A 20,604-nucleotide genomic window follows, 5' to 3' on the forward strand; every position below is an offset into this window, starting at 1 on the left:
CGATAAAATTTGTTCCATCTCTTCGTATAGAAATATATTTGAGCCGCTCAGTGCACACATTGATTAACTCCATAAAACAAAAAGTTGAGATATTATAAATATAAAAAGTTATGATTATACCAAGTGCTTTGACACCTAAATTTAAGATTTTTCAAAAAGTGGAGCTAGTCGATGTGTGCACTGAGCGGCTCATTTCTAGCTACATTTCAATTAAATGGTTTAAACTATCTGGTGACGAAAGATTTAGGAATGGGAAACCCAATGCTATACCAAATGTATGATCGAAGGTTAAAGAATGAAGCTTGATTCAAATATTGATATTTTATGCGAGCATTTTAGCTAAAAATTCGATATGGAATATTAAACCTTAGTAGATGCAAGTAGATGCACTTGATTATTATGTCGTGTGACAATTTTAATTCTATTTCTCAAGATTTTAGCTTTTTAAACTTCCAGTACCGGAACTTCTAAACGGTATAGAAAATCATTGCAAGCAGAGGAATCATAAAATAAAGGGACACGATTTATTAAAGGAGGACTTTGTGAATATTGCTTATTAAAAGTAATGAGTTAGTTTTAGAAATTAATTTAAATACAGATTCTCAGAATTCTCTTAAATTGGCCAGGGATTTTTAAATTACAGTTACTTTCTCGGTTATATTATTTGAATTTAAATTCTCTGGAATTTAAAAATACTACACATACTGTAGCAATGCCTCCTCCATATCTATAAGCTCTATGATGGCAACGCTGCTCGCGACCCGCCATCTTGTTTCGTGACGTCGCGAATAGCCGAGACGCGACTCGACTACTTCCGTCCCCATTTTGTAGCTGTACGTTTTTTGGGTTTGCCGGCTTTTCTTTCCGTCGACTTTTCACCTTTAAAATGTCGGATCTTGGGCTTTAGAATGTCCACGTTAAATCCCCGACAGTAAAGAGCGTGAAAAACGTTTTAATGCCTGTAGCTTTCCCTGTCTTTACATTCTGACGTAATTCCATCATCATGTTTCAAGGCATTATCAAATTTCCTCGAAAGAATTGATCGACAATAAAATCGGCCCCGGGTTAGAAATATTTCAAAGGGTCTACACTTTCCGAAATATTCTTACGTTTAAATTAGAAAGAAAAAAAAAATTGATAACTGAAATATTTGGGAACCACACATCTTAAAAATTCAACAGTATTCAATTAGACTTTCTTTTCAAAGACACATATGTGGGTAACATTAAAGTCATACATCCATAAAATCTTTACATTTTCTAATCGTATTTCCTCATCATTTTCTAATCGTATTTCCACATCCTCACAAAAAAAAAATCGACAACTGAAATATTTAGGAACCACACATCTTAAAAAATCAACAGTATTCAATTAGAGTTTCTTTTCAACGACACATATATGGGTAACATTAGTCATACATTCATAAAATCTTTACATTTTCTAATCGTATTTCCTCATCATTGGCGTTCTAAAACAGTGACATTGTCTTCAAAGATTTAGGATTACAGGTTATTAAGAAATATCGCGCTGACATGAAACTCGTCGATACCGAATCAGTCTGCACGTTGACCGTCGAACGCTGCATCACCTTTATGACGTTTCCTGCTGAGAAATCGATCCTCCATCCTATAACGACGCCCGTTGTATGTTAACACGTAACACGTAATATGATGGCGTCATCGAACGAGCAGTATCAGCTGCAAGCGATGGCAAGTGCATACGAAGTAATGCATTTTTTATCAGACTAGTAGTTGGCCTAATTATCGACCTTAGGATGCTGCATGCGCCCTCCGCGTTATCGACTGCTGAAATGGGTCATTTACTTTCGGGCTCTCGGAGAATAATCATGTTCCCCTGGATTTACGGTTTACTGGCTATCGATTCTACTCTGCCAATAAATGGTATTTGCGTTAATGCGTCGCGCATTACGCCGTGACGTCACTAAATGCGCATCGTTTGCAAATAATAATGGAAATGCTTCTCTCCCACCGCATAATCAATCCGATTGTAAGTCCCGATAATCGTTTATTTAACACAATTTCTATTGGTCTTCCGGACAGTTTGACGCTCCTCTGGCTGAAATTCCTCGACAATTCGCATTCCCTTCGATGACGCTTCTCCTATGACGGATAACAAAGAATATTAACCCTTTTAGTGCCGGAGCCGATATATCGGCCCGCACCTTGTAGCGCTTTACTATTCGCTTTGCGAGAGATTTCTATCTCAAAATAAATTTATAATATGTTATAAATAGTCTAATTTCATTACGAGAGAATTAAAATAACAATACCACAACACCTATAACAACCTATAACCTATAACAATTACTTGTTTCGGATGAGATAATCCGTCCGGCGCCTCCCATATGCTTTGGAGTTATTTTTTATGTTTCTTGCGGAAAATTCTTATTTTGTTAAAAAATATATTGGAAATTTAAAGTATATACTTTGCAATAAACGGTCTACATAAATTTATGATAAAAAGATGACTTTTCCTACGTGCAATTACGTTTTAAAACAGAGAACTCAATTTTTCTCTTTTTTTTTTATCACATATACCTTTGTTATTTATGTAATTTTCAATGAATATAGAAAAATTAGCGTCACCGTTTTATTCTCTATTTTGTCCTTAATACCCTGCTTTTTGAATTATGTAAATATTGCTTTTCGTTTGGTTTTTATGAGCCTTTTTCCAAATCCTAGTAAAATCGTAAAATTCGGCCGGTTATCTTCGCATAAGTACCTCTTTTTCGCCCGGCACTAAAAGGGTTAATACAGACAGGGAATAAATAGTACCGAGTCGTAAGCGCAAAAAGTGCGTAAACAATTGAGACTTTCCGCTATACGGAATTACGTACAGGAAATAACATTCAATTCCACGAAATACCCTCATAATTAAGGTAACGATCTTCCTCAATGCTTCTACCCTCTTTTTAGTCGAAAGAAGTACTCCTTGAACACGTGCAATATCTTTGATATGATATCATAAACGACGTGAAGGTGAACAATTGATTTCTTTTAATAACATTCATCTCCGGAGCGGTTTAGTTGTCCACGACTTTTGTGTGGCCAAGGATTGAACGAATGTCCTCGCGCTGTATAAATGTTGACAATCGAGCATAATTATACCCATTATGCGGCGCTGCATTTAACGAGTTGCAGAGAAATATTGACGTCACTAAACAAGTGGGTACCACTTTGAAGCACCACCTGGAAGTGGGAGCGTGAATCCTTTATTTTTCTTTTCTCTTCTTTTCTGTTTTTTTTTTCTGCAGTGGCCGGCCTAATTTTCTCTTCCCAGCTGGCGGTTGGTTCTACCGTTTCTATCTCGAAATGGTCGGGAAAAGTTCCCTTTCCCGAATGCACGTAAACACGGCAGTCCCCTAACGAAGCTCGAGCGACTGATTCGTGCTCTTCAAGTGGCCAGTAGGGCACCGTCCTCGCTTCTGGGACCGAACTTTACCTTGTAAACTAATTGCCATGACTCCGTTACATCGACCTCCTCGGGAGGAAAATCTAATCAGCTAAACCAGCAAGCCCGGAAACTAACTTTAAACAGTTCCCGAAGAACTTCGGAGGACTGCTCGAGCGCAAACCTATTTCCGTTCTCCCTTCTTCCTGAAAATGAAAGAAACTTCATTTTTCACTTTGCGTAAACTGGAAGGCGTAGTCTAAACAATGGGATTCATGGATCAACTTTGTACGTTTTAGTCCCGGTTCCGCAATTCCAGTTAACCGAAGTTTACCCTCGATTTGAATCTACCGTAAACCAGTTAAACTCCGATTAACTCGAGTTGTGGAACCGGGCCTTAGCGGAGTATTCATATTATCTTGAATTGGATCGTTATTTCATCTAAAATTGCTCACCACCTTCAGAAGCCAACCCATACGTGGCTTCGCATCCCCGTACATAATTAATAACATGATTGGTAATTAAAAGTAATTCGTGAAAATCAGCGGGGAATTTTCAACGGTTGAAATTGCGCGTTTCGTAAGTCGGCTCTAGGGAGATATTTACTGAGCTACTTGGTTGAAGGTTTCCGCGACGAGGAGTCCATTTGCAGAGGGATTAGGAAGAAATATGTGCCTTATAAGCTGGAGGTACTGAACGTTCCCTCCGCGATCTAGCTGAAGATCCGAGCAAGATGAAACCTACTTAAGGTGAAGTGAAACCCCCTTCAAATCAGTCGATTCGAATACAACACTTTGTTTTAAGGGTATTAAACCAAACTGTCCGAAGCTTTGACACATCACTCCTTATCATCTAAGAGTTGTCCTGACACATTCAACATTTGGATTTTTTTTTTAATTTTTTATCTCAGCCAGACCAGAATCGAAAATGGCGTCGAGCTCTCATATTTCGATCAATATACAATTATCGAAGGCTCTGATATGAGAATCGAAAGGGTCAGGACAATTTTACGACAATTTAGAACACTCTGGTAATCGATAAACTCGCATTTTAACGGGATAAAGGCAAAAAAAGTGTTGTATGCGCTTCTATGCCAAAACGATGCTAATACGAGGTCTCGGAGTGAAAATTTAATTGACCTGAAAATCACAGATGGCGCAGGGGGTCCCTCTGCAGTCAATTAGGCCCCCAGAAAGCATGAATTCGGGGGACTTCTCGAGTTTTACTTCGATTTCTTTATAATTATTGTACGAAAACGACAGGTGGAGTATGCCATTTGGTACAATACCCAATATAATTCGACACAGCTGTCGATAGAAAAACGAACCTCGGCAACGTAGGCATTTAGAAAAATCTTCTTTATCTACGTCCATCAAGTTCCTCGGCGTGTTTCACTTCACCTTAACGAGAAGTCAAGGAAAAATATGTTCTATAAATTGGAGCGAGCTAACGCTCTCTCGGTGATTTAGCCGCAAGCCATTGCGGAAGGACGCCTCGACCCAGGTTGGAAGGACATTCTGTCGATGTATCGAACATTCGAAGACCCTGAAATCCTGTCCTGCGAGGATTGGACAGATTGTGTATCCTCCGTGTGCTCTGACCTGGTTTCCACGGTAATTGGCTTGTCTGACCGGTCAATAGCTTCGGAGCTGACCTCGCGTCCGTTGAGGAGTTTGAGTGGTGGTCAGCAAGCTCGCCGATTAAGTCTTCGTCTTCTCTCTCTGTCTTTGCTAAGCCACCCAGTGGCCTCAGCTCGAGTCCCAGACGTTCATCAGGTAACGCGGCCAACCGTGCTTTCCGTGGCCTTCAATTTCACGACCGCCAAATGCATTTTGCATCCGCTGCTCCGACCGTCAGTTCTGTCTGAAGCCAGTCAACTTTCTGAAGAAGCAAACGGATCACGAGTCCCTTCTCCCTATGCTATCCAAAAATCATCAGCTCGATATCACCTAAGGTGAAGTGAAACCCCCTTCAAATCAGTCTATTCGAATACAACACTTTATTTTAAAGGTATTGGACCAAACTGTCCGAAATTTTGACACATGACTTGTGATCATCTAAGAATTATGCTGATACGTTCAAAATTTGGATTTTTGGAAAAAAATTTTTAACTTAGCCCACAATAGGACCAAAATGGCGTCGAGCTCTCATATTTCCATCCATATACAATTATCGAAGGCTCTGATATGAGAAACGAAAGGGTCGGGACAATTTTACGACGATTTAGAACACTGGTAATCGATAAACTCGCATTTGAACGGGACAAAGGCAAAAAAAGTGTTGTATGCGCTTCTATGCTAAAACGATGGGAATACGAGGTCTCGGAGTGAATATTTAATTGGTCTGGAAATCACAGATGGCGCAGGGGGTCCCTCTGCAGTCAATTAGGGCCCCAGAAAGCATGAATCCAGAGGATTTCTGGAGTTTTACTTTGAGTTCTTGATAATTATTGTACGAAAACGACAGGTGGAGTATGCCAATTAGTACAATACCCAATATAATACGACACAGCTGTCAATATGAAAACGAACGTCGGCAACGTAAGTATTTAGACAAATCTTCATTATTGACGTCGATCAAGTTTCTCGGTGTTTCACTTTATCCTAAAGAATCTCAAAATGTCCACAGCGAAAGAAGACGTTATTCTATCCAAACCTGCATCAAAGTATGATCACATCTTTTAATGCTCCCTGTCAGCGGAGAACTGTTCCTTTGTCCAATTCGGAGGAAGCTTCTTTGAGGGAAAAAAAAAAACCGACGCCGTTGATGTCTGCCGGGAGCGCCTTGAAGCGACCCTAACGGACCTCGAAGAGGGCCCGAAACTTTGAAGAGCGGCACGTGTTCGTCCAACCGAAGAATCTTTTTTCTCCTGCAACTTGGTCGGTTGCTCTTGGTTCCTCCTGTCGCCATTCAGCTGCCCGAATGAATAGCCATTTATGATCCCTTTCTTTGAATGCACGGCCACGTTGCATTAGGGGAGGGCTTCTTCGACACAATACCCTGCCCCTCGGGACGTTATGGGATGTTCTTTCGGACACGACGTAGATCCTCCTGATTCTAACGGACTGGATACACGAATTAATTATTAAAACCCTACCTATTAAGCGTTACACGCGTTACGTGTCTTCAAACATTTGGTCACTGACAAATCAACCGAAGAAAGCTACTGTATAATTCGTTCTTTGTCCAGAAAGCATGGAACATTCCCCGTATTCATATAACCTCATGGTATATTAAGGTGAAGTGAAACACGTCGAGGAACTTGATCGACGTCGATAAAGAAGATTTTTCTAAATACCTACGCTGCCGACGTTGGTTTTTATATCGACAGCTGTGTAGAATTATATTGGATATTGTACCAAATGGCATACTCCACCTGTCGTTTTCGTACAATAATTATAAAGAAATCGAAGTAAAACTCCAGAAATCCTCTGGATTCATGCTTTCTGGGGCCCTAATTGACTGCAGAGGGACCCCCTGCGCCATCTGTGATTTCCAGCTCAATTAAATTTTCACTCCGAGACCTCGTATTCCCATCGTTTTGGCATAGAAGCGCATACAACACTTTTTTTTGCCTTTAGCCCGTTCAAATGCGAGTTTATCGATTACCAGAGTGTTCTAAATTGTCGTAAAATTGTCCGGACCCTTTCGTTTCTCATATCAGAGCCTTCGATAATTGTATATCGATCGAAATATGAGAGCTCGACGCCATTTTGGTTCTGGTCTGGACCGAGTTAAAAGATTTTTTTGAAAAATCCAAATTTTCAATGTGTCAGGACAATTCTTAGATGATCAGGAGGGGTGTGTCAAAGTTTCGGACAGTTTGGTCTAATACCCTTAAAAAAAAGTTTTGTATTCGAATCGACTGATTTGAAGGATGTTTCACTTCACCTTAATCCCCTCTTTATTTCTTCAATTCTGAAAATGTAGAAATACGACCATTCCACTTTTCAACCATCCAGGACTAACGCACCGCGCATGTAAAAAGAAATCTGTACATACTTGGCCAAATCAATCCAGCCAAGCCGTAACGCAATTATGACGCTTCCTTATTAAAGCGATGCATAAGCTAAAGTGTATAGGAGATACCGTGGGCCTTGTTCGACATGCAATATACATAAATATACTAACGCGCGCTACGTTCCATAAATAACCGGGTCTAATTACTTTGCGGATGCATTTACCTTGTCGAAGTTCATGCCTCGCGATCCTAGACGTATAAAGTAATAAAATGGATTTTACAAGCGGATGAGGAAAGGCAGTCTTTCAGGGTCAAATAGACGATGACGTCACGAACATGAGGGGTTTGAAACGCCCCGCTCGTCGATGAAATTCTAAGATTATTAAATTAATGTTCCTCATAATAAACGACGTCTTAGGTCTGACATTTTTATACGCAAGCCGTGGAGGCGTAATTATACTTGCATTAATGCACGCACTTATACAAAGCGACATTATTCCGGATAGCCGTACAAAGTTGTATGAGTATTTCCGACAACCAAGGATCGAATTTTAATGGACAATGTTCCGTTGCGAATGCTTCATAAAAAGCCACACGCGAGGCGAATTTTTTTGTTGGACATGAAAATCCTGATTAACGCGCACGTGTCTCAGTATATCAGGTATGTTTATCTTGTCAAAGTCCACGGATCGCGAACCAGAACGTAGAAAGAAACGGTCTATTATGATCGAGTGGTTGATGGCACTATAAACATGACATATTTACGGCACGTATGCATTCATTACAAATTATATAATGAACGTTTTCCGTGACAAACAGTTTCTTATGCAGCGACGATCCAAGTGTGAGCACCCGTCCTCAGTCGGTCATGATGCATGTGTCCTGAGATCCAAGTGTAAGCATCTGTCCTGGCCATTGAATTCACGTGCGAAAAGTTATTAAATGATGTCTATACTCTTTGAATTCGATCAGTCAGTCATGATGCACAGTCCTGAGATGTTCGCGGGACGTGCGACCGTTGAAAGTCGATAATCCAGAAAACTGGATAATCGCCGCTGGCAGAATCAAAACTCGACGGCGCGTAACGCGTGTAGATGTGTACCCTTCCGTTGGTTATTTTAAATCTAGGGAAAAAGCGAATCTCATTAGAGTTACCAGTCACGTGCGCTCGCGGCCATTTTCCCTAACGACTCGCCTTGTGAATTCTCCTCGTGATTGCAAACTCTTGAAAGAAACTTAATGGGGACAATCTTATTCAAAAGATCCTTTAGACTGAGACGGATTCGTCGCCTACCGTGGTATTTCCTTCCCGACGGAGATTACGGAAATGCCCACGTTTTCGTCAGCGAATTGCGTGGGCGCTGCAAAGCCCACCGTCGAAAGCCTCTTTTCCCGTAGACGGTAGTCGTGGGCGTTTAACCGGAATGTTTCATTTTCTCTGAAAAGAGGCTCCACTCACCTACGTGCAGTTATCTGCCAGCCGCTTTTTTTAGTATTCACAAATAGTCCATTCCATTTTTTTTCCGCATCCCAATAACTCGGCAATCCAACGACCTCCGCAGTCCTTGATTTCGTAGAGGCATAAAAATATATTTATATATCCCTATTGTACGGAAATTACATCGAAATGTCCCAGGCTTCTCGATATCTCGTCGCTTTGTCGAATCTAAAATCATTATGACATGGTCAAATTGTGTCATCAAATATCCATTAAACTCTAATAAAACGACAGCACATTTTCAGTGGCCATTTTGGGGCTTAAGTCTCGGTTATATTCGTTAAGATCCATGCCAGGTTCCACCAACTCCGGTTAAATCATAGATTACCTAGCCTTAGGTTAAAGTTAACGTTTAAGTTAATGATGGGTTAAAAATGTTAATGTTCCAGTACATTTATTTAAAGCGTGATTGACTAATTGTATACACTCGAAGTAAATTGAATTGTCGGTGAACGCGTTCGCGTGATTGGCTGATACTGTGATCGACTAGAAAGTAAGATAGATGTGCTCTAGTCGAGACACGAAGTCCCCTTAGCTTTGTGCAAGAAGTTCTTTGGTTAAGAATTAATATTAAATATTTTCAAGCGTACTTCGATCATTAAGACATTGTAAATAAAGTCAAAAAACGTCTTCATCCGTTTCCTCATACGAAGATGCTAATACATCCTCGATCTAATCCATGTTTTCCTCACGTTTGTGCAGTTTTTAGATTAACGTTCGATTAAATGAAGCTAAACGATCCAATTTGACTGGTTAATCTAAACGGTGGTTAATGGAAATTAACCCGCTGTTAAAATGTGGTAGAACGTGCGACTCGTAACCGAGGATTGCTTTTTAACCAAGGTTGGTGGAATCTTGCATCGATGCTCTCGTTCTGCCGAAGAAATTTAAACGAATTCAATCTTAAATATAAACGATTTTAGGTACAGCATAAACTGACCCGATGTCATAACTATTTCGTTAAGATGAATGTGTTGAAAAGATTTCGCTGTTAAAATGTGATGGAACGTGTGACCCGTAACCGAGGATTAGCCTTTTGACCAACGCTGATGGAATCGAGCATCAATGCTCTCGTTCTGCCGAAGAAGTTTAAACGAATTCAATCTTAAATATAAACGATTTTCAATACAGCATAAATTGACCCGATTTCTTTCTCCAGAGCTGTTTTGTTGCGATGAATGTGGTGAAAAGATTATTCTTTTCGTCCCCACTTGTTGGCGAGCTCCTTTCCAAGAGTTTAGTTACGTTGGCGTTAAGCGGAAACACATTCGCCAGAAAGCGGTTTAATGTATTCGCTCAAGTGGGTTCTTAATAAACTGTCTTAGTCGAAAGGTCGTACCACTTTGGTATCAGGGAACATGAATCATCGATGACCTTCCAGTCTGGCTTACAATTTCGTTGCGCTTAGCTGCCTGGAACGGAGTAAGAGTTAGGAGAGGCGGTGAAATCGTGTCCAGTACCTTACGCTATACCCAGTACCTTGTATGTTTCAGGGAAGAAGTGCAAGAGCACACTGTCAGGTGGAACGCCAAGTTCGAGTTCCTCTGCAAGATGAGTGCCAACGCATCGACGGGTGTCCTCGACCCGTGCATCCTGAGGATATCCGTCAGAAAGGTGAGACATGCTTTAGGATCTTCCTTAAAATTGGCAGAAACCCAAACCTCCACGTCAGAACTTTAGATTTTCTAATCCCACCTGTATTAAATGTCAACGCTTAAAACACACTCAATTGTATCCTAATAATTTACATATATAAATTGAAAGATGCTGAAGATGTAACTTTTATTTCTATGGTTGAAATTGATGATCTTTTCTACGTTTAGTTTGTTATCTGCGGAGTTTACTGTAACGTTACGGGTTACCGACATGTATATACGTCGAACGCAGTTAACTGGTTAAGGGTCCAGGAAAGCCAGGTCGGCTGTATTGAATTTTGCCGTCAGAGCCGAGGAAATCGGGTAAAATCCCCAACCAGGATTCCGTGAACCAAACGGCGTTTGCCAACGCAGACTACGACATTAAGAAACTAGGGATTTACGAAATGTATCAGCCGGTCAAGTTGTGATGGATCTTGCACCACGAAACGAGATATCTCTCTTCGAAAATTGGCCCGTTGACGAGCTTATGATTCCGAGGCGATAACCTGCCAATGAACACGACGTCAACCTGAACACGGACCGGCTAACACGTTTTACACATCCACTGATGATTAAGGCACCCACTTTTTATTCAGGAAAATGTGGAAAGTGCAACCAACCCTGGTTGGGAATTTCACGCGATTTCCTCGCTTCTGACGTCAAAATTTAATATGGTCGACTTATGTTCTGAATTTTTTTTAGAACTTACTTAATCCTTCCAAGAATCGTTATAACCATGGACATTTTTTAGTCCAACTTGGATAAATTGTTGCACAAGAAATTCATGTTATTTGCTTAATTTTCAGGAACTCAAGGGAGGCCGGTCCTTCCAGAAGCTCGGCTTCACGGACCTGAATCTGGCGGAGTTTGCAGGAGCTGGACTGTGTAGGCGGAGATGTCTCTTGGAAGGGTACGATGCGAGACATCGACAAGACAACTCTATGTTGAGGGTTGCTATAAAAATGAACATGCTGTCCGGTGATATCCTCTTCAAAGTGTAAGTATTATCACTGCTGAAAAATACAATTGTACACCTTAGGCAGATTTATCGAGGATTTGCGAATAAGAATATATAAAAATAAATGCTTAAAACTCACATTTTTAATTGTATGTAATATTTGTTGTTTTACCATTCTTTTTGTAAATTGTTTAACGTATCACTTCCACAGACCCTCTCCATCGTTGAAGCAAACTCAGTTGGCTGTGCCAGGTGTCCCGGGTGTACCTGGTGTCACCACCGACGAGGTCATTGGACCAGAGAGATGTAGCAATCGAGAGGACTATGTTTCCAGCGGTTCGTTGGCTGGTAGTATAGCCAGTGCCAGCAGCGGCTTTGGAAGTCTTCCCAAGAAGAGACCAGCCCTTTTCTCTTCTGGTACGTTAAATGACGCATCATTACAGAAATACTACACTTCCTAGTTACAAAACAATAATTCAGCGATATAATTGCATTTTCAGAACTTATCAGTGGGACTGAACTGTACGATCCAATGACTTTAAGTGAGATCGTTCCATCGGCTCTTCCAGTAGAGTGTTTGGCAGAGGCACACACGGAGTCAGGACATTCTCGAAACAGTAGCAATACGAGTCAACTTAGTAAAGGCTCTGGCTACGGTTCCTTAAATTCTCACAGTCAACATAGTAGGCAAAGCAGTAGCGGCGACAGTGGTCACATCAGGTAAGGAATCTTCCAACTATTTGTTTCTCAAATGAGACACTAACTTATTGAAATAATTGACTAAAGTAGCCATAAATTTAGAATCTGTGGTTAATAGGTATACTTTGAAATCACTAGAACCATGGATCTTTATCATAGTTCTTAAAGAAGCGTATATTTCGGTATCATTACACAAAATTATTTCATTCATGAAAAGTTAGCTGTACGTTTTGTCTTTCTCAATTATAAACAATGAATTTACTGACAGCGGTGCAATGGTAGAAGGTTCTCGTTAATTCTTGACATAGGATCGAGGCCACAGTTACTTTACCTGGTTTCCTCGACGGAATGGGAATAGCATGCACCATTTTAGAAGGGATTCTAACCTCACCCTCCAGGGTATGGGCTTCTCAAGTAGTAAGATTAATTTCCACGGTATTAATACATATCTCTTTTCAGGATGTTTATGACAACGTACACATACCTTTTATCTATAAAATCTTGTAGCAACTAACAAATATTAACAACGTCGAACTATACCAGTATCTACGATTCCTTCGGTATCTAAACCAGCTTTGACTTTACAACACGGCAGCATAAATTTGAAATCACATCGACATCCAAATTCTATCCTTATCACCCGCACGTTCTTGCCAACTCAATCCTTTGAAGCTTACGTCGAGACTGACAACTTTACGCATTAATCTTTTTCCATTTCTTATCTCCTAATAACGCGCCTGGACTTCCACCACTGATGCTGCTCGTTGTACATGGGAATGAAGTAACTGCATTCGACGGATTATGGCCTTTCGTCCCAATGGTCTAGATTAGTCAACGACACTAAGCGCATTAACGGTGGGATCCTTGAGAACGATATAGTGGTCCATTACCCATTTTACTTTCCGTCAGGCCGCGTTCTCGAGTAAAACGAATATTTTACGAATCCTGTACATTTTATGATTTTTGCATGCCTTCAACGTTTGTGTTGTGATCTTTATAGGTCACCTTCCTGGCCGGTATGGGCACCACGCCTCCCGACCCTGGCCCAAAACCAAAACCACACGAGCAAACTCGAGTCCAATCCCGAGACCATGTCCCCACCCTCGCCTTTCGTCAATCCGCACCCCAGGAGTCGATTCTGGTCGACGTCCAGTCCACTCTCCTCCCGGCGACCCGACTTGGAGAAAGCTCGCGCTGCGAGTGGCGGGCTCGTCGAGGCGAAAATCCGGAACGGTACGGTGGCGCCACCTCTCGGCGTCGCCGTCAATCGGGAGGCGCTCGGCGGAGTTGGCGGCGCCACCGTCGCGCCCGGGAATTTTCGAATGCCCGACGCGCCCCGACACTCGCGGAAGGGCCACGAGAAGAGCAATCTAGAGAGCCGGAACGAGCGCAACAGACTCGCGAACGGTCACGGCTCGAAAACCGCCAAGCCAAAAATCGGCCAGGCTAGCTGGCGCGGCATCTCGAAAACCTGCGATTGCATTGAGAAGGGCAAGATTAGCCCGGTCCTCCGATTGGCCGACCAGCCCAGGGCCGTGTCCTCTCCCGATCCCCTACACAGGCCCGATACCCCCCGAGCCTCGCTTCTTTCTGCCACGGCGGCCTTGACCCTCAGGTAGGTGTCTCCATTGCGAGTTCTATTTCATTTCACCTTTACTTTATGGTTTCCCTTGCCGCGACTAGCGAGCCGTCTTCTTCCTCTCGCGGGTCCGCCTTCGATTTTTATTTCTTTTTGTTCGTTTTGCTTCCTCGTTCGTTCTAGCCCCCTTATTTTTCAGTTCTGTTTACCGTGTTTACATGGTACGCGCGCGATACATCTCATTGGCTTGGTGAGCGGCTTTTGCGGAATCTCGGTTACACGGGAGGAGAGACCGCGCGAGGAGATATTTGTACATGCGACGTTTCATATAGGAGATTATGATCGTTCGAGGGGAAAAGAGAGAGTATACGTAATAGCGGACATATGTTGGCTCGCATCAAATACGACATGTATTCTTCTCGTCCCATACGTTCGTGGACAAATTTTTTGCAGCGGATTTTCCTTCGATTTCGTCGTTCAATTATACTTCCGGCAAGGAAGTGACGAATGGCGTCGGGGAATACACTTTATTACTTAATACGTGGAAAAAAATTAATTTCTGAACCTTTAGAAATTAGTTCGCCAGTTTATCAATATTACTCAATATTATACTCTTCTTTGTGAAGTAAAGCGCCGTTTACTTCGATATCGTCCTGAGATTCCATTTGTCCACAATTAGTTTCAAAAAGGTGTTTGCAGCATGTTTTCCATCAGGGATCGCCAAACACGTTTTGCAGATGTTTCATCAATGATTCGATAATAATTCCGGAAATAAAGTAGCGTTTGAGTTGAACGGCTTATTTTTTATTATTATTATTAGTCCACTTTGCGATTTTCTCGTAGAATTTTGCTCGCCAATAAAAGTGATGACAGGTAATCAGTAAAGATTTGGGGTAAGAAATTTGTTGAAGGTGTTCAGTTTATGCGATCGCTTTTCTCTAAGACACAAATCGCTCTTTTCTTTCTCCTTTTGATACTCGATCTCTCTCCTACGTGTATGTTTTAGGAATGCAAATTGAATTTCGCAAAGCCTATTGCCGTCTCGTTAATGCGAAATTCGCGCGTTCGTTTTGCTTTCCACTAACGAGTGTTTTTTTTTTTCTTTTTTTTTCCTGTGCATCGTTGACCGAAGAGACTTTATCATTCCTTTGAATTAAAATCGCGATTTCATGTCGACAGGACATCATGAGTGCCATTGCTTTCTATTTTACTAACAAGACAAACTACATACTTACGCCACGTAAACGTTTATTTTGCATAACTGCACGAGCAGACACTCAATAACAAATAACATCTATTGCTGACACTTCCGGAAAAAGTACTTTGTATACTTTCTATTTTTAGATGTATATTTCTCGGGAGATAACATTTGTACAAGTTTTTTTTTTATTTACGGTGGTGAAGCATTTATGGACGAAAAATGGAAATCGATTGAGCAATCAAAAGCTCTGCATTATTTTCTAGCTATAGCACGATGCAGGAATCACAGATTTCAAGCTTGGCATTGGTTTCGGTTTTTGTTAAGTCACCCGCTATTGCAGATACAACCTCAAGCCACAACTCATTACCACAATTACATGCTGAATACGGATATTACATGGCCAATCTTGCCTGCAGATGCGAATTTCATGCCATTGTAGCGAATTCTAGATTGCAATCTCTAATCTACAAAATAGGTTGCTTTTGAACGTCTTTTCAATCATGTGTTATATTCTCTATCGTATCTGGTATACATAAGACATTATTAAACTCGTACCTTCACCCTGTACTTTTTAACATTTGGATACAAACAGAACTGTAGAACAGAGCGCATAAATAGTAAACTATTGCAGTAACATCGTTTTTTTAATACCTTTGTTTTTTTTTTCTGACATAACAATCTTGCTCAGAAAATATTCTTTTGGAAAAGTCAGCTGTTTTATTTGAAGAGGTTCCTCTGAAAAAATGAGTGATTCGCCATAATTAATCAATTGAACGTTAAATACGTTGACCATTTTATCCACAAATACATCATTAGGATTTTTTAGCCGCCTCATTTTCTTTATACAAAGAAGGTTATTCTTTTTATTATTAAAGTAATACCATAATAACGTCAACCTTTATTGTTGTACATAAATAATTTCTACGTTTAATGACCTAAGGGAAGTCTTTCCTTTTATTGCATTCCAAGCCAATACTCCATTTATCGAGAGCCAATTTTTATTTTAATTTAAAAATGATTGATCAATCCTGAAGTCAGATTTTATAGTAAAACTAAATGGCCTCCAGTGTATTATAAGCCAGGGTAATTTAAAAGCCATCTGCAGTAGTCGGAGCCTCGCAAATTACTTTCCTGGGGCCAATTAATTTCCTAGATCCAGTGAAAACGTACAATGGCTTTTCTCTCTTGTAATGTTAATTTAAAACTAACTGCTCTCTCAAGGTCCGACAAGGTTGATCTATCGTGGATTTAGGTCCTCAAGCGGAAGAACAAGTTTTAAAATATGAAAGCTTTCGGAACGCCTTCAAATCCCTGTGGGGGATCCTCGTGGGGTTTCCCTTGAAACTTTGTAAAAGAGGTTTCCCGATCGATTTTTCACGTGCAGTACATTGGAAGGGGGTTCAGCTCCATAAGTTGCTCCTTCGTGTAAACGAATACTACTTTGTCTTGGAATAGTTCCTATTTCTTGCTACATCAATCATTTGTGATGGAAATTCGAGTGCCTATTAATCCTGATATGATTGGTTTATCATGGCCATGGATAAGGATTTATGGCCGAGTCAGTAATCCAGTAACAGAGTGAGCCAAGAATAATTTCAATTTCTTGCAAGAATAGGAAAAATTTATTACATGTTTTAAAGTACGGAAACTATATATGATTCAACTCAATTCATGAAGATTTATTTATTTAAAATATTAATCCTGTCTCATGATTTTTAATTCAGCTAAATCTTGTAGCAGGTGTTTCGGGACTCGGCATATAGGATACCTGTGATCGTTTATTCTCGATAATCGAGGACTGAATTAATTTAATTTATAAATTCGAGTTTAATTGTTCGACTAACATTTTCACTTTGTCATAGATATACTTATAATCAAGCCCCGAAAATCCATACCTTGAGGCAGCTCATTTCCTTGCAAAAAATAGAGAAACCCGTTCTTGAATTCGAGTGGAGTCCTTGACACAGTGTTCCGTTTGTTTGCCTTCGGCAAATTAATTTCACATATCCTAGCTGGGTAACCGGAGCTTCCGTCTCTAATAACTCCGAATAAAATCCACGATCGAGCTTTCGAAGGATGCTCACAATTTACGATGAAACAATGGCTATGAAAATCCTCTTCATTGTAGTAACTCGAAATACTTCCAAGGAAGTCTGCGGCAATTTCCAGGCATTACAGGGAGGAAGCATTTCCCGGGGTGATCTATAACAATACCGGGAAATTTATTTTGAGATTCGCGTGCAGACCTTGACACGGCATCTCTAATTTTAGAATTTTCCTAATTACCTTTGGGTGAATTTCATGGACTCCGAGCGAGCTTACCGAGGCTACCCCTTCCCATAACGGCGAATTAAAATGACCGGCGACTCCTGGCAATAAATTAGGGTGGTTAACGGCTCTTCCTGTGAATGAGCTCCCAGTTAGGACGGCTTGTGATCCTTCCAGGGGAATCGGCGGCAGTCACCGGAAGTTGCTGGACGGTACAGGGGGAAAATTAGCAACCGTGGCCACCAGCCCTGACTCCGAAGAGTCTCCTTTAGGAGTACCGGAAGTCGCACCTACGACCGCACAGCACCGAAACAGCATTACCCCACCGTCAGTCCATGCTTTCGTGTTAAATGCGTGTCATTCTGTGGAGATTTACAACAAATTGGCGATTCTCGGCCTGGCGATGACGATTCAACGAGCTCTTAAAGTACTGCCAAACGAAAATCTTCCGTCGAAATCTGAAACGATTAAAACTTCGATATTGAGAGATTTATTAGTTCGTTCTGTTTTGAGCAATGTAATATAGTATTTTCTTGTCAATTCATAAAACATCGTTTTCATGGTACTGATCTGACAAGAAAGCGACAAATTTTGGGCCTGAACATAAGGAAGGGCATTCAAGCGACGGAGCTTATGCTGGAATTATGTACAATGGTTTCGGTTAAGAAAAATGTTAAAATGAAAATTGTCCTCCTGATATGAGAAATTCTTGTAATTTACGATTTAATTAAGAGTACTTGCATCGCCAGGGCTGAGCAGCAAATCCTTGGTCACTAATGAGCCTCCATGTTTGATCGTAGCTGCTTGAGTGTTATTTAGAGCTTTTGTGTTTTTGTGCTTCGTCCTGTTTTGTGAAGGCCAACGAAAATTTAATCTATTCAATATTCAGCGTTAATCTACTGTAAACAATTTTATTCGCGAGGATCCTTTTATGTATTGTAATCGAAAGATCGATTTTCTCAGTTTTCGATCTTGTATCTAGCTTTAAAAATCGTTAAAAATTTCTCTCCGTTTCAAAACGTGTCCCGAAAAATTCTTAAGGGTTATTAATTCTAAACCGTGATTTATACTGAGAAAATGCCATAATTTACTACCTCTAGTAAATCAAACGTACATATAAACCCGAACAGACTAAATTAAAAATTTCACTGACCAAAATTGGTTTCTAGAGATTGATTGGCGGAAAAAAAAGAAAAAAAAACGCGAAAATCGTAAACGTCAAATTTACAGTTCTGTTATTTGCTTCCTTTTTTTTTTTTATCAATATTACTTTGGCTTAGATATGCACTTTGCACATCGCTTACGCATGTACATCGCACTTTCATCGCTTCTCTGCCCACTCAATGATCTGTCCTCTCTGTGATTAATTTCTCTTTATGATCTACCACGGTCTAAGAAAATATTTACCGGCATTTCGTACGTGTTTACATGTCTGTGAAGATTTCTAGTCACTAAATTTCATTTTCCGTCTCCATTTCCGTTTCCTTCTATCACTTGCACGACTTTGCGCCCTGAGCGTCCACTTTCTTCGTCTTTGTTAACTACTCACACGAGTGTGAATTGTTCTCAATTTCCTGACAATTAGGGGTTTTTTAAAATTAACTTTCAACCAGACAGAATTGACAAACCTCTTAATTTCCTTCAGTTTTTACGAAGTTCTTCAAGGAATTTCAATCTTTTCCCCCGTACATATCGTGCGAGACTTTTACATGCTTATCTGCATTAACGGGATCACTTATTGATAAGGTAAATTAATTACTTGATAATGATATACGCTTGAATCGTTCTTAAATCTTAGATTTTAATTACTTTAGACAGTCATAGCTCAAATAAGGATCCCTTTGGTACGTAAAGAACTGGAGTTACTTAAATTCCTTGCCAGAACTTCGAATAAATGGGAAGAAATTAAGATGTTGGTGAACGAGGGTGGTGAAAAGTTACTTTGGACCCCATTAAGGTGAAGTGAAACCCCCTTCAAATCAGTCGATTCGAATACAGCACTTTTTTTTAAGGGTATTAGACCAAACTGTCCGAAGCTTTGACACATCCCTCCTGATCATCAAAGAATTGTCCTGACACATTCAAGATTTGGATTTTTAAACAAAATTATTTAACTCCTGCGAGACCAGAACCAAAATGGCGTCGAGCTCTCATATTTCGATCAATATACAATTATCGAAGACCCTGATATGAGAATCGAAAGGGTCAGGACAATTTTACGACAATTTAGAACACTCTGGTAATCGATAAACTCGCATTTGAACGGGACAAAGGCAAAAAAAGTGTTGTATGCGCTTCTATGCCAAAACGATGGGAATACGAGGTCTCGAAGTGAAGATTTAATTCACCTGGAAATCACAGATGGCGCAGGGGGTCCCTCTGCAGTCAATTAGGGCCCCAGAAAGCACGAATCCAGAGGATTTCTTTATAATTATTGTACGAAAACGACAGGTGGAGTATGCCATTTGGTACAATACCCAATATAATTCGACTCAGCTGTCGATATAAAAATGAACGTCGGAAACGTAGGCATTTAGAAAAATCTTCTTTATCTACGTCGACCAAGTTCCTCGACGTGTTTCACTTCACCTTAAATAGCGAGTCACGAGACACTCGTGTAATCCTGAAAACCAGCCCGTGCACTTGGAGCTATACTCATGAATAAATCTGCACATTTCAGGAATCCCTCCGGTGGGTCTGGACTCAGCGAGACCGGATCTTTGGACAGAGCTAAAGCCGCTCTCGAGCGCAGAAAGAAGGCCGAAGATGGGGCCGGAAATCCGATTCTCTGTAGGGTCGAGGTGACGAGACCAAATCCGGATTCTCTGATCGACGAGCTGCTGAAAGCGACGAATCTGGAGCAATCGGATCTCGAGAGTGCCGAAAGTACGTGCTCTTCGCGAGTCAAGGACGATAGACCTGTATTTCCTACACGGAGAGAAATAAATCGTTAACAGTTGTAGTTGTAGCCGCAACGTCAATTGAATGTTAATATAGAGACAAGTAAAAGGATCTTGCAAAAGCTAGAAATTGACTTATGCAGTTGGCTTAAATTAAAATAAAGAAATATTAAACTGAATTATTACAGGCACATACGTTGCGCCACGGTGTCAATGACAGTATTAAGTTGGTGGTTTTGATAGTGCTTTTATGGTTGTATTTAATCTGCTCCGCTCTTCTACGTGAAGCAGCTGTTGCGATAAAGCCAAGAAATAATTGATGTTATGTTCACAACTGCTGGGACAAGTAACAACTAGGAATATTTTGCATATATAGTTTTACGTAATGACTTTCATATCTCTCCCTGTTCGAAGTTTTCGATTGTTTACCGTTTAATATTCTATGAGTGAACATTTCAACGTCGATAAATCCAATTCTCTGTATGTAACTTG

The 20,604-nt window shown here is 40.6% G+C and overlaps 1 protein-coding gene and 1 long non-coding RNA gene across 4 annotated transcripts in view; one reads left to right on the forward strand and one right to left on the reverse strand.

Annotated features, from left to right (window-relative positions):
- Positions 1-20,604, forward strand: part of LOC105700890 (protein FAM102B) — a 75,520-nt gene that overhangs the window by 49,643 nt on the left and 5,273 nt on the right. Inside the window, exons 2-8 of one of the 3 annotated variants that reach the window (XM_012427140.1) lie at positions 10,364-10,484; positions 11,314-11,504; positions 11,677-11,882; positions 11,966-12,185; positions 13,165-13,779; positions 17,390-17,539; positions 19,893-20,098. In XM_012427140.1, the coding sequence (XP_012282563.1) occupies positions 10,364-10,484; positions 11,314-11,504; positions 11,677-11,882; positions 11,966-12,185; positions 13,165-13,779; positions 17,390-17,539; positions 19,893-20,098 (1,709 nt within the window). The remainder of the gene's footprint in view (positions 1-10,363; positions 10,485-11,313; positions 11,505-11,676; positions 11,883-11,965; positions 12,186-13,164; positions 13,780-17,389; positions 17,540-19,892; positions 20,099-20,604) is intronic. The other 2 variants (XM_012427157.1, XM_012427149.1) reach the window with 2 other exon arrangements.
- Positions 7,318-11,353, reverse strand: LOC105700903. Its single transcript, XR_001104165.1, has 4 exons — positions 11,217-11,353; positions 10,350-10,565; positions 10,210-10,282; positions 7,318-9,038 (listed from the first exon to the last, which is right to left on the reverse strand). It is a non-coding gene; the product is annotated as an uncharacterized LOC105700903 (long non-coding RNA).

This window comes from Orussus abietinus, unplaced genomic scaffold, assembly GCF_000612105.2.
Source record: "Orussus abietinus isolate OABI.00-Male unplaced genomic scaffold, Oabi_2.0 scaffold151, whole genome shotgun sequence".
In the NCBI taxonomy this organism is placed as follows: domain Eukaryota; kingdom Metazoa; phylum Arthropoda; class Insecta; order Hymenoptera; family Orussidae; genus Orussus; species Orussus abietinus.